Source organism: Cylas formicarius, unplaced genomic scaffold (genome assembly GCF_029955315.1).
Source record: "Cylas formicarius isolate icCylForm1 unplaced genomic scaffold, icCylForm1.1 PGA_scaffold_7__23_contigs__length_41026272, whole genome shotgun sequence".
Lineage (NCBI taxonomy): Eukaryota > Metazoa > Arthropoda > Insecta > Coleoptera > Brentidae > Cylas > Cylas formicarius.
Window position 1 is genome coordinate 28,232,672 of NW_026844352.1, and position 14,736 is coordinate 28,247,407.

General features: G+C 31.8%; 1 protein-coding gene across 4 annotated transcripts; it reads left to right on the forward strand.

Moving 5' to 3' along the window:
• Positions 1 to 3,375: 3,375 nt before the first annotated feature.
• Positions 3,376 to 13,271, forward strand: LOC132705484 (zinc finger protein 883-like). Of its 4 annotated transcripts, none has more exons than XM_060676082.1 (15): positions 3,376 to 5,001; positions 5,062 to 5,277; positions 5,904 to 6,264; positions 6,318 to 6,669; positions 6,783 to 7,093; positions 7,161 to 7,318; positions 7,375 to 7,542; positions 8,037 to 8,332; positions 8,407 to 8,571; positions 10,684 to 10,826; positions 10,932 to 11,227; positions 11,279 to 11,528; positions 11,585 to 11,740; positions 11,819 to 12,046; positions 12,102 to 12,802. In XM_060676082.1, the coding sequence occupies exons 3-15, from the start codon at positions 6,100 to 6,102 to the stop codon at positions 12,270 to 12,272; spliced, it is 2,859 nt and encodes a 952-aa protein (XP_060532065.1). In that variant the 5' UTR covers positions 3,376 to 5,001; positions 5,062 to 5,277; positions 5,904 to 6,099; the 3' UTR covers positions 12,273 to 12,802. The 4 variants fall into 4 exon arrangements, with proteins under 4 accessions (XP_060532065.1, XP_060532067.1, XP_060532068.1 ...); XM_060676083.1 differs by having other exon boundaries at positions 4,863 to 5,001; positions 5,907 to 6,264; XM_060676084.1 differs by lacking the exons at positions 10,684 to 10,826; positions 10,932 to 11,227; positions 11,279 to 11,528; positions 11,585 to 11,740; positions 11,819 to 12,046 and adding an exon at positions 12,929 to 13,271 and having other exon boundaries at positions 5,907 to 6,264; positions 12,663 to 12,808.
• The last annotated feature ends 1,465 nt before the right edge of the window (positions 13,272 to 14,736 follow it).

Sequence of the window (14,736 nt, forward strand, 5' to 3'; positions counted from 1 at the left end):
TTTTTGCCACATATACATATCTAAACTCCTGGCATCTCAAATGGAATTTTGTCTTTGACGGATCCAAGATGTTGAGAGATTTTTGGACCAGTGGTAAATCTGGTTTTGACGTTATATTAGAATTTTTGATATGTGGTCAGTGATGTTTTGAATTTAAGGAAGGATAAGTGAGCCAAGGTTGTGGTGAAGTGTATTTTGTGATGGGACGCTTAATATCTTTAATGTGGAAATTATTAGAGAGAAGAGCAGAGGTGTTTTAATTCTTGGTTTAGTGACTCGGGCTGAGATAGTTTTACGGCTTTGTAAACAAAATAGTTGATAACCGATGATTTAAAAATTTAAAAAAGTAATATGCGAGCCAGTTTCAGTCAAGTTCGCCAACAGGATGATTGGCGAAACGTTAGCAAGTTCGACTCAACAAAAACCGACGCAGGAGGAGTCCAGAAGTTTTGTAAAAAGTTCATGTAGTGTTGTTTATAAATTTTTACAGCTAACCAAAACTAACCATAATATGTTTTTCAATCTCCTTCTTCAATTTGAAATAGTATGTATATTATCGTGCGACAGGTATTATAAATGAAACTTTAGTCACTAGAGGAACGAGTGTTTAATAAATGAGTGTCTGAACAAGTTTATAGGCGTGTTGTGTACTACATATTTTTATTTTTTGGGTACATTTGTGCAACAAACGTCTCGCTCTCAAAGCCCTTGACTAAAATACCAGAAACTCCGGAAGTCACCCGCCATATTGTTCAACTATGCTGACGACTTAACGTGATACTTTGCGCATAATTGGGTATTTTAGAGTTAAGGAGTAGAGAAAATAGATATCCATCATTAAAAGTTAATAATTATTTATGAATAGTAATTTATGGTGGTTTCCTAGAAGCCCCGACTTAACGTCGTTATAGGATGTACAGATCCCATATAATATTTTAAATTAAACGTATATAGGTAAGAAAAAATAGCTTTTTTCTGTATATAAACAAAACTAGAAAAATGGTCAATATGCGCTCAAAACACAATATTATGTTGAAGCTGCGAAATTTGTTCGCTCCCACTTCCTAAACAATATGTTTTTACAACTGTAAAAAAATGGTGACATGGTTGTCAGTGTGACAAATGCGCCATTTTTACATGCAATGTGTGAATTATTTCGTGCACCGTGCAAGAAATATTGTATTTTCATAGCAGCAGAAATATATACAGACTATTTCGCAATATGAAGTTTTAATGGATAATGTGTTCGGTATTTTAACAAATGCAAATACATACTAAAGATATTTTTCAATACAGCTGTAGAAAAAAAAATGAATACCTGCTAGTCATGCTTAGGCTTTCGCAAAACTCATGAATTTATGTATAATTTTTTGACCTTTTGTTTTTTCTGCACACTGATTGCTTTTTTAACTTTGTTTATGCATAGAAAAAAAATGCGTCAATTCCGAAATCTAAATCTGTCTTTCTTTATGTGACTTCATTGTGGCAACGCCGCGCCGCTAAGCGAGGTTCGCTCAACGACCTTTTTTCAAAGTCGAATGCCGACTGATATCATCGTTGGCGGTATACAGAGGCGGCAACCCACGAGCTTTTATTTAGGAGCCCATGTTCTGATGAGTTTTTGTTTTCAATTTGAGGGTCATGTCTGAAAGTAATCCCTAATATAACAAAATTTTAAAAAATGCTGCACCTATAGACTGACTAAAGCAAAGGTTATAAAATATCATAAATAATTTTGCTTTTATAAGTTAATCGATTATATTAATTGTTTTGTCTTTTTGAAATTTTTAATTAATTACATATTAGAATAGAGTAGTACCTTAATGCTATTTCGAAACTTTTTTTTTGTTCAACCATTTAGCATCCCATTACAGAAATAACATGAAATGAGTTTTGTGACGACGTTCAAGCAATATCTACAAGTTTTAATTAACCCAATTTTGTTTACCCATTGGTACCTGTGTATACGTTCTCTAATTATCTTTCAATTTTTTATATTTTATGCCTGGGCGTGTGTGCACCGGTAAGTTTGCTTCGAATTCCTGTTCGAATATCATAAGTTGATTTTTATCTTAAAGATAGTAACAGAAAACCTAAAAATAAAACAAAAAAATACAAAGGATATTCAGGGGCCATTGGATAAACAAAACTGTTACCACCTTTAGAAGCGGCAACATTGCGTGACCGGTATATCTCTATCCCGTCGGTATATTACGTCTGTACGAATATATTTTCCGAGAGATATAGTCCCCTCTTGCTGGCTAAGTACATTGTTATTTCTAGTCTGATTCTTGGTGTGGTGACTTTATGGAACATTTTATTGAAAGTGTTATGAATTATCCATGTCCATGGAAATTAGATGCAAACAATTATAAGAATAACGAAGTGAAGGAGGCAGCCTGGAGGAATATAGTATTGGATTGTGATATAAAAGACGGTTTGTTTAGAGTTCATTTTTTACAGAAAAATGTGTCTAAGTATAGGTAAGGTCTGGGCCACAAAAACTTTAATTCATGGTCCACGAAGGTTGTAATTTTCTAGCGATTTTCTTGTTGGGTTTGTCAAGCAGCGGATTGAGGCGATCATTAAAATTTTCAATACTCTAATCTGCCAGGCATATCCCAATCGACACATATTAATATATTATATACACAAATTCCTTAAAATTGAAAAAAAAAACAAAAAACAAAAACCATTGTCACCGCTCAAAAATAGAATCGGGAAAAATACGGCCCTGTGTTGTCGCGTGTTTAAAGAAAGACGACACGAGTCGGCGAGAGAAAGTTAGGATATGGAAGTATTGAGAGGTTAGATAAAGAGACAGATATAATTCCTCTCATAGTTAGTTGGAGTAGGTAAAAATAGGCAACTTTTAGTTTGCATATTGGCTGCAAAATTTGAGCGAAAAACAAACATGTTGCCATGGAAGATACTGAAACAAAGTCGCCTGGTTAAGTTCACAATCTGAGGCCCAAAGTTATATACATAATAATAAATAACATAAGTACCATTTTTTGTGTTACCTAGGTATATTATAACTGTAGGCATTATACATACATACTAAATAACAAAAATGAGCAAATTAGAATCGTTTCTTTAATGGCAATGGAAGAGTTTATTTTCTTATTCTTGCCCTCAGATTGTGGTCTTTAGCGCATGTTACTTCCAGTTAAGTATTTTATTTTATCAAACGAAGTTTCAATATTCTGAATTGAGCCACTAGTGTGTCAAAGATGTTTTAAAGACTTCTGAACGAAAGTCTTACAGAACAAGATCCAGCGGCTACTCCTTGGGTATTCGCATGGTGCGCGTATCGACCAACTGAACATTACCGCATTCCACACCCTATAAAGTGCTATGCGATATGGTGGAAAACACTCCCTAAAACAAACAAAAAAGAAATTGACAATTAGGAATTGAACAAAATAACACCCAATATGTTACTTTAGAATTGCCATAATTCACTAAACAGGATAGAAAGTCAGCATAAGGTGATCCTATATCATACCATAGAGTAAAAATAGTCTATGTGGGTGCCAAGGACTGAACGTCACCTAAAGGTGAGCACAACGATAACGCTATTGTGGAGATCCTACCTTAGTGCCAAATGAGTGGAAAAAAAATCCCAGCGAAATAGACAGACCAAGAATTATCTTAAAAATTCTTAGATTCAATATTTACAGCAGATTTATGCTAAGCCACGTATGGAAGGTTATAAGAATGATAATGATAATGATTAGAAAAGTCGATTAGACTTAATGGGGGTGGAAGGAAAAAGTGGGCAAGACAAGGGGGAACCGGCCACCAATATGTGGTGCCAGTGAAAAAAGTTAATAGATCTGTTGGGGAGCGGGCTAATTCATTCAAACAGACTGGAAACCTGCTTTTTATATAATATGGAATAGAACAGTGCAGTGACAAGCAAAAACAATAATGAAAGATAAAAGAAAATCGGAAGTTTTCGTCAGTTTCGGCGGTTTTTATATAATTTTTCATTGAAAGAACACGACGAATTGTTCTCCAAAATTCTATAAATAATAGAACAGCATTAAAAAGCCCAGGCAGATCCACGCACTTTTATTAGCTTTAGTTCCGCACTTCAAGCTAGAATCTTTCAGTCTCCATTGTTCTCTACTATTCTAAATCCATTATCTTTTAAAATTCCATTATTACTAAATCTTACCATAGATTCTTTGCATTTAATAAATAACTCAAGCAATTTTTGAAACTAATCTCTTGCGCTACATAAGCAATTGACCTGAATGTGTCTCCGGTATTATCTATTTTATTTCAGTAAAAGAAGCCAAATCTATATGGAAGAAACTTCGGGATGGCCATAGACAAACTTTGAATAAAAAAAGACACCATCTGGGCAAGCAACAAGTAATGACCATCGACTCTGGAAGTATGAAAAGCAAATGGATTTTCTTTTACCACATTTGGCAAGTCGACGAAAAATTACTAATGCTGAAGACGTTATACAAAGGGATAATGATGAAACTGTTGAAATTCTGGAAAACATCCAGCTATAATAGAGCTCGGAGCAAAAACGGAGGGACCAAATATTGGAGGAAAGTGACTTTTATCAAGTGGAACCAAAGGAACATGTCGCGCTTAAGAAGTTTTTCGATAGTATGTATGGCCTAACTAATGATCTGCCAGAATATTTACAAATAAAAGTCCAGCTGCAATTTTTAAAAGTGTTATGGAGGACCGAGAAGAAAAATTGAAAAATGAAAATGAAATGCCAATACCATATTGTGTATATCGGCAATGTTCCTCAAACTCAAGCCTAAATTAGGAATTGCATACCTCCAGAACTCCATTATAAACACAGGCTGTATGACTTACAATTTATACATTGACACACACACGGACAATAAGTTCTAAGAAATTGCTACATACAATATTCCTTACTTAGGAAGTTATTTTATCTATGTTCCGCCGAAGGTTCGAATTTTTGGACTACAAAACTGCGTTTATTTTTATAAAATTGTGGAGGTCATAGAATTCAAATTTTTTGCATTTGGATATAATATGTGAATGGTTCGTTTTTTTTAGGTAAAGCATGCAAACTATAAACTGTTCATCCTTTTCGGACATTGAAGTTGATGAGCTGTCATCTGCCAATAGTAGTGAGCTACTATGAAATTTGGTACTGCCGGAGTTATTATTTTATACTTCACTGTGACGTAACTAGGAACTATTTTATATTACTACCCTGCATCTCCGTAATTGCATATATATAAAAGCATATTACCTACATTTTTTGCATAGGTAAAAACTTATTAACTCTTTTAACCAAATAGTTTGTTTAAATTCAAGTCTTATAGTACACTCAACATACATACATACAAACTGTGGTTGATGAAAATATCAAAGAAAAATTTGTAAAATTCTGTAATTATCTATTTCTAGGAGCTTTTGAATTGACCATAAAAAATAATTTTGTTCTCAAGTGTCGATATTAATAACATTTTGGGTGGTACGATCTTGTAGGCAATAAAACCCAATTTCAATTTGCTGGCGTTTCGAAATAAATTATTTCTTCCTTAAAGCTAATCAAAAAAAGTTTTTGTAGCCACAACTCATTGTATGGTGTATTCACGATCGTTAAAATTGTATAGAAACAAACCACATATTGGGCCCTATAATTCGTAACAAAAAGGCACGTACGTACCTAACAATGTAAATGAAATCTGCCCGCAAGATCCTACAACTCATAAAAACAACTTGCGATTAAATAAAAAAGATCGTTAGGGGAGTTTTAAAAATATTTATTTCGTAATAAAAATCGACTTTTCAAACTAAATTTATTGCATTAAAAGCGTAAATAATAGTATCAGAAGGGTAAACTATTTTATCGTGCAATGCAAACAACGCTTTATACAAATTATTTCCAGCAGTACCGGTAATGTTCTGTTCACATTAAACTGCCTCGATATCTTCAGTGCACATAAAGGTGGACCAACCATAGAAGAGAGAATGATAATAATAACAACGTCCTTTTCTAATGCAAAGAAGAGAAGAAACTAGACCTAACCCAACTTTTGATTTGTTATCTATGGGCCAAATCAAAAGCGCTATAAAATTCAAAAAATGGATAAAGCTGATTCGTTAGAATATGCTGTACTGGAAGAAATGGATTTGTTGAATATCTGCAGAATATGTTTGAGACGAGACGGTACTCTGACTTCCATTAACAATCCTGATAATGATTCTATTAAGCTATCAGACAAACTGTCTTTATGTGTTGTGGACGTTGTAGGTATTGTTTACCTACTGAAAGTACACTTTTCAAATTGATTTGATTTTAGCAATGGTGTAGAAGCGGTCTCTCGTCGCTAATCTGCGAACAATGCCTTGCTACCTTACGAATATCATATAATTTTAGAACTAGTTGCATAAGTACAGATCAGATATTGCAGAAGTGTTTGTCAGATAACATTGACTTTAAGCAGCCGTTAGAACGACAACTATTGACACCAACAAAATTTGATTTCTCTATTTCTAATCATGAAACAATACCATTGCTTAGTGAAGAAACACAAAATTCGGAATATCTTCATTTAAAACATTTTTTGGATAATGAAGAGGAATTGGATAAAAGCGAAGTTGCACATCAGAACAGAGTAGTATCTGGAAATTCTACACCAGTTTCCACAGCAGGTACTGACCAAATTTAATCAATTTTTGAAATTTAATTTCTCTGGAAAAATTGATAAAATTTAGAAACTCTACTAAAATAAAATTACCATTTGAACCTGTCTTTAAAATTGCAGATTATTTGGATCATTCTTTTAATGTAGAAAGATCAATAGATATTCCAGAAAGTATTGATATGAAAGCTGTTTCGGAAATAAATGACGAAGAAAGAAATCATCAACTAGTCAGAAAAATTAGTAAGGAAAGTCATCATGAACTTGATTTAGAGACACAAATTTCTAACAAAGAGGAGAACTCGAAATTTGATGATTCCATACAAGTTTTGCATAAACCAAAAATTATTGTTCAGACTATTCCATCAATACCAGTACACTTTGGGGTTAATAGAAATCAACAAATGGTGGTGAAAAAGAGTACAGGAATTCAGGTAAAATATATACACAAATCAGTGCCTTTCATTGCCTACCATTATATTTATTTGCCATTTTTTAAAGGTCATGCCATTAGCAGAAGCAACAACAGAAAGTTGTTCTAAAAAGTCATATGCATGTAAAGAATGTGGTAAAAGTTATAAAAAAAGTGCAAACTTAAAAATGCATATGAGAACTCATACAGGGGAAAAACCTTTTGAGTGCAAATATTGTGTAAAAAGGTACAAATATAGATAAGGGCTTTAAGTTTCATTAATAACTGATTTAAACTTTCAAGGTTTTACCATTCTTCACATCTTAATGAACACATAAGAAGGCATACAGGGGAAAAACCCTATCAGTGTACAATATGTAAGAAAAGATTTACCGTCAGAGGTGAATTAACAATGCATACAAAGTCTCACACTGGCGAAAAACCTTATGGTTGTACTCAGTGTGATAGGAGGTGAGTTTATTTTCCTTTTTGATCACATATGGTGTGTAATTTATTGTCCAACAAGTAAATCCAGAAAGCTAATGAAAATATGAGTTTTGATAAAACTGAAAGTCTTTAGAAAAAGCCAATGCAAGGTAAGGTATTATGAAAACTGGTTCAGTTGGGTATTCCATCTAAATAATCTAGTTAATCACAATTATTGTTTAGTTATTGTCAATATGAACGGAATTTTGAAAGTAAGAAACCAAACTTTTGAAAAGTAATTTTAATTCAAAAAGTGACAAAAAAAACGTGTGCCACCGCTTTTTTTCATTTTTTGTATCTTTTTAAAATTAAGCAATTAAACATACAAGTTTTTGTGTTCTTAATTTTTTTTTTATTCCTTTATTACAAAATGAAAAATAAAAATTGAAGGAAACCTCTTATAAACCCCGCACTAATAAAAAAAGTATTTAACAATAAATAAAGCTAACTTAATTGAAGGTAATATAATTTATTTTTAGATGTCTAACCTTGGCAGACCTGCGGATACATGTTCGAACTCACACCGGGGAAAAGCCTTACGATTGTGACATGTGTGGTAAAAAGTTCGCCAGTTTGTATATACTAAATTCACATAAAAAGACTCACACCGGTGAGAGACCATATGCCTGTGATATTTGTAGTAAAACTTTCACTCAGTCCTCGCATTTGAATGTCCATAAAAGGAAACACACTGGTGAAAAATTTCGATGTAAAATTTGTGATTCAATTTTTGCTCATCCTTCTCAACTAACTGTTCATATGAGGGAGCACACAGGTAAGGTTGTTTGTGATGCTCTTAAAATCATAAAATTTCGTTAAAAGTGAAATATACTCACATGCTTGTTCTAGGTAAGCAACCATATAAATGCACAGTGTGCGAAAAGGTGTGCAATTATGCATCGGAATTACAAGTACACATGATGAAACACACGGGCGAGAAATTTAGCTGTCAGACATGCAGCAAACAATTCTCCACGGCAGCTTATTTGGCTGAACACAGTCGCACCCACACTGGTAAGTCAGTAAAAGGTTTTAATCAATTTTGAAAAACTGAATGCGTCCACCCATATATTTTTTTATTCAGCTGCAAAAGCTGTATTCTGAGACAAATTTCACGGAAAATATTTATTAACAATGAAGTTATAACAAGCAATACTAATGCATCCAAGTTATTTAATAGTATATTATGCAATAAGTTTGATAAACTCCATTTTAAACGAGTTTAATTTCATATGAGCGCATCGAGCGCTTAATAATCGAATGATCGAAGAAGTTTGCCATTGTGTTAGTTAGGGTTTTAAAATGGCGGATTTCGTTTTTAAAAACTCTAATTTGTTCCATGGAAAAAATCTATCGAAAACATTAGATCGGTCCCAAACCTGTGATAAGAGTAGCGGAAATGTGGGTCATCATCATCCGTTCGCTTGTTGAACTCCGACTGGAATCCTGCAGGATATAGTGTCATCACATTTTTCCATCCGTGAATCAATAGGTGAAAAAAAAAAAAAAAAAAAAAAATATATATATATATATATACATATATATATATATATATATATATATATATATATATATATATATATATATATATATATATATATATATATATATATATATATATATATATATATATATATATATATATATATATATATATATATATATATATATATATATATATATATATATATATATATATATATATATATATATATATATATATATATATATATATATATATATATATATATATATATATATATATATATATATATATATATATATATATATATATATATATATATATATATATATATATATATATATATATATATATATATATATATATATATATATATATATATATATATATATATATATATATATATATATATATATATATATATATATATCAAAGAAAATGGCGCAAAATTTTAACTTGAACTGTTGAATTTCTTAGTATAAATACGCTTCGAAAAGTTGCATGCCTGTACTTTGTGATATGAACGTGAACAGTCTTGGAATTATTTGAACCAGATTTTAATAAAAAACTGACAGTACAGCAAATCAGCAAATCGTTCACTGGGTGCTATAATGGCACATATCAAAAAATAGCTGTTTTTAGTTAATATAAATATTTTTTGTTTTAAAAAGAGAATAATTCAAATCAATATGTAATTATAAACACATATCACTATAAATTTTGTAATGAGCTGTAGAGTTGATATGAGTTATCTCAATATTTCAGTTTTTATTTTCCTAAATCACTGAGTTTCTCGGAACTATTATTTTGCGAATGAGCCACTATGTAGCGAATATGTAGCATACATGTATGGTAAGTGTGTTAAGCGCTGCAAATAAAATGTACTGGAGGCATTGTCACACAAAGCTGAAAAGTTCTGTGTACTGTGTGAATCCTATTAAATTTTAACTGTCAAAACCCACGACTGTTGCCATTTTTTTTAACTTGCCACATCATTGTGTATTAAAACTATTTTGTTAATAATGAAGATAAAAAAATATTTTTAAAGGAGTTAGATACACATCTAAGTTATAAGTAGGTATTTTATTAACAGTTGCTACTGTTTTATTAACTGCGTCTGCTGCATATTTGTTGTATTTGCCGTTTTTAAATTTGTTTATTAAAAAAAAGTTAGAAGTGTGTGGAGAATTTTCAGTTGTTAGGACTTTCTACTATAACACAGGTTGCGGCAGATTGTGGAAATAATAGAAGTTAAGTATAAAATTATTCTTATTAGTAAATTAATTTTTAACCTAACTCCTAGGTTGGAGTGTATATTGTAAGTTAGATGTGCAATAACATGTTTTATTTCATTCAAATACTTTTTGAACTGAAAATAGGCACATTATAAGGGAATATGTAGTAAATGAAACTATAACTTTCAATTAACCAAGGTTCTTGTGAGTGTGTTCTCGTGAAATATTGTTATTTAAAAACCTTTTTCCGATTTACTTTATTAAACCCATTGTTTTCACAATCGAAAAAGTAATTGCAATTCAGGTTTTATAGTCGCAGAACTTAACGATTTCATTTGCCAAAGTCAGCCTTTAGTGAATTTCATGCATTAACAGATAATCTTTAAATTTTGGCAAAAATGTCCATAGGTTTTAGAAGCGTTCTGACTCTTACATTGGCTTTGAATAGTGCCGAAATTTTTGGTTCAGTTAGAGTGTGTCTGACATATTGGGATTACTATGTTCCCTGGAATAGCCGTTGCTGGAGAAATGATTATGATATTTTAGATGTTGTAAGTATTTTATTTATGCATATATTTTATACAAAAAATACTACATTGTTTAAGATGCATACATGCAAAAAGAAGAGTAGGTTTGTTAAACATTTCCATTTTCAGACTGGGATAGCAAGAACTTGGGGTTTTAAAACTTCCTCTTATACTTTAACTTTGGAAGATGGGTATATAATATCGGTATTTCGAGTATATAAAAATATTACGCAAAAAACACCTATAGTATTGGGTCATGGATCCGTAACAAATCCATTTAGTTGGGTGTTTGCGGGCAACAATTCTTTAGCGTACGTTCTAGGGAACTTGGGTTATGATATCTGGATGATGAGCTGGCGTGGTACTATATTCAGTAAAACCCACGTAACTCTTTCTAACAAGGATCGTGCTTACTGGCAGTTTACGTAAGACTCTAACTAACTTAATTTTTTAAAAAAATGTGGGAAGTCTTGCAGTTTTCATCAAATGGGTATCTACGACGTGAAATCTACGATGGATCTTGTATACAACATCACTCAAGAAAAAGCAATTTATATAGGTTATTCCATGGGAACGACAAACAGCTATGTTTATTGTTCAATCCTTCCGGAACATTGTCGCCAGAGATTGCTTGGTGTTGTTTCCTTTGCCCCTGTTGGTTACATGCTCGGTGCCAAAGGATTGTTCGCGATTTTATGGCGACCTTTTTGTTGGCACATCGTTAGGGTATGAGCATCTGTAAAATATAATTGCACCGGAAAGTGGAGTTTCAATTTTTGTAGCATTTAACTTACTTTTTCTTAAATGGAGAGTTTCTGAAGCTGACGCCGTCTCTAAAGATAGTATACAGGATATTATCGCTAACTCCTTTGATGAATTATATTGGAATAACATTGTTCAGCTTTCTATATGGATTTCACATCCACACCCTCGATCCGGTAATATAAATTTTCAATTTGGTTAAGTGTTTAAACTCTATATTATGTGTTTACCTGAATTATGTGTGTCTCTTCCAGACTACGACCCCAGTAATTTTCAATAGGTTCCAAGATACGATCGGCATAGAAGTGTATTCACATTATTCGCAGAATTTTAACAATAAGGCCTTTAATCAGTTTGATTATGGAACGCAAAAGAATTTGGAATTGTATGGGCAATCACATCCCCCAGCATATCCGCTTGATAAAATACCAGTTCCCGTCGCCATGTTTGTCGGTAGGAACGATTATCTTGGCACTCTGGAGGTAGAGCGTTCTTGATACAATTTAACGACATTTAGATGCATTTCTGAAATTTTAGGCCACATCAAAAATGTATTCGTTGCTGCACTCCCAAGCTCAGTGTTTGTATCATATAGTGAGCGATCCAAAATATTGTCATTATGACTTTATAATTGCAAAGCATCAAAGTGTTCTATATGAACCCATGCTGAAAACTATTAGATTAATGGAAGCAAGGACTTGTACATAACAGATCACCGATATTGTATATTTAATGATTTTAATAAAATGTTTAAACCGGGTGTTAAATTATTAGTTGTTCAAGTTTCCTCATTAGTCGTTTCTCAGCTAAGTTACGTAAGCATAATTTGGGAATGTTTGTGGTGCATTTAAACTCTGTCAATATAGCATAATTATATTACAATTTCCTGTAGTTGATCGCATATTTATTGAATTATGACACGCCAGACCATAATTTTGGTTATGTTTGTTGTCATTTCTATATACAAAGAAAATTATATAAATAAATGGTATAGTGATATAGCCCAGAACGAAGTTAAATTCTTAGAACTAGTTGTTTGGTGATTTATAGAGGTAGAAGTGTTGCTATTAATTTGTTGTGTGTGTTTTTTTTTTGCAGGTGAGAGACTGTCAATTTGTTCAATATGCAACAGGTCGTTTACGAGAAATCAGTATCTTGTGAAACATTTAAGAACACACACCGGCGAAAAACCTTATACTTGCGATATATGCTACAGAAAATTCACCCAGTCGTCCAGTTTGAAGGTAAAGTAATTTTTGTTTTTCCTTTTTACATTAGTTTCTTGATTTTAGCATTCGGAAACTACTCCAGTCTTTAAATTCTATTTTGATCCGACCTGTTCTTCACCATTAGTTTTGTTATAGGTGCACATACGTATCCACACGGGTGAAAGGCCGTTTTCTTGTAATTTTTGCGAGAAAAGGTTTATAACGAATTCCGACCTGACTAGCCACGTTAAAACGCATAAAAAATATGCTGTTTTGTAGAGGATATCCATTGTAACTTATAACACAGCTTTAATATTGAATTTACTCATATACACCCTACCATACCATAGACACGAAACAGTTTTAGAATTATTGGTGTGATAGATACGTTTGACGTTATTGAGAAGATGTGCGTAAAAGATTTTAAAATAGGTTATATATGTAAATAATTTTAGACATTAGACTTTTATTTTATAAATGTGTAGGTAATACTTTTTTAATAAACTTTATTCAAATGCTTGCGAGTCTGATTTTAAACCTGTACAAATATTTGCGGTTGTACTGTAGGATTATAACAATCCTAAAGCACTTAATTAAGTTTCCACATTTAAATTGATTACTAATTAATTGATAAATTAATATTTAGAAACATGAAAACCATTACTTCAGGTACATTAATTTATCAAAAAAAATTCTTGTTAATTAGTGTGAGATGAACTCGGGTTTTTTTTTATCATTCCACTTTTATTTTTTGAAGAGACAGTTACTTTCAATTACATTTAGTACTCTCACCACATTATTGTGAAAATGAGATGTACTTTGATCCCGTTCATGCCTTTCTATGGCCCAGTGCCGGTTTGTATTTTGGACGTGATTTTGTGGTGTATGATGATTAGAATGAACCTGATGCGGTCCAAATCGATTATTATTTGTACTGTGATTGTTTCTGTCAACAAAGCTGACAGTTTAGTTGAGTATTCCTAAAATTCTAATAGGAATTATGATTATTTCTGCCGCAAAACTGACATTTTAATTGAGTGTTGTAAAAAAAATGAGGAAAATTCATACTTTTATTTTTTAACAAACAATTTTCTTCTAAATGGTTTTTTGCGCGACATCAATTGTTCGATTAGAAAATGAACCGCCATTTATCTTTTCCAATTGGATTGCTTTTTCAAATAATCTTTCAATGTCATCTTCATCAACCGTAGCAAATGAAGTACGAAGCATGATATTAAAAAGCCCTTTTACAAAAACGTCTTTCAATAAATTGCCTCTCAAAATTTTCTTAATTTCATCTTTACTGGTGGGGTTTGAAATGTAAAATGACTCTAAATATTTTTCATGGTTATTTTTTAGTTTTAGGACAAAATCTTGAACCTTTTCTTCCTGATACTGTTTACGATTTAAAAATTCAAAACTACAATCTATACTTGCTTTTGTTTAAGAAAAATATATTTATTTAATGTTGAGAACAAGAAAGACAACCGTCTAATTTTTTCAAATGCTAATTTCATTAGCCAAATGTTTTGTGTAATAATTTTGGTTTAGGATAACGCTTAACACTTATATTATTTAAATTAATAGTATCCAAACATTTTCTATCTCGATTAAAATTGGGAATCATATTTAGAATCGACACTAAATCGAACGATAAACCCGATGGTTTTGATGCGTTTTGTACTTGACCCGTTGTTAGTGCCATTTTTTTTAAATAATATTTCAAAATACTCGAAATTTAACCAAAGTATATATGGAACAGTAAATTAAGTCTAAACAAAAAAACTACAATAATATTTAATGTCATGTAAAGGATAATTTAGTTTAGGATTTACAAAAAAACAGATAATTACTGGTTTCTGGATACCGCTACCACCAAAAATGTGATGAAATCTGGATTCTTGTGTTAGTTCTAAAGAAGAAAACATCTCGGGGTGAGAGTACCAAATGTAATTGAAAGTTAC

Excerpts from the sequence above, each read along its gene's own strand:
- LOC132705484 (XM_060676082.1), top strand. The coding sequence starts at position 6,100 with ATGGATAAAGCTGATTCGTTAGAATATGCTGTACTGGAAGAAATGGAT. Across the intron at positions 10,827-10,931 it reads ATTATGATATTTTAGATGTT|ACTGGGATAGCAAGAACTTG; the intron begins GTAAGTATTTTA and ends TTCCATTTTCAG. Across the intron at positions 11,741-11,818 it reads ACATCCACACCCTCGATCCG|ACTACGACCCCAGTAATTTT; the intron begins GTAATATAAATT and ends TGTCTCTTCCAG.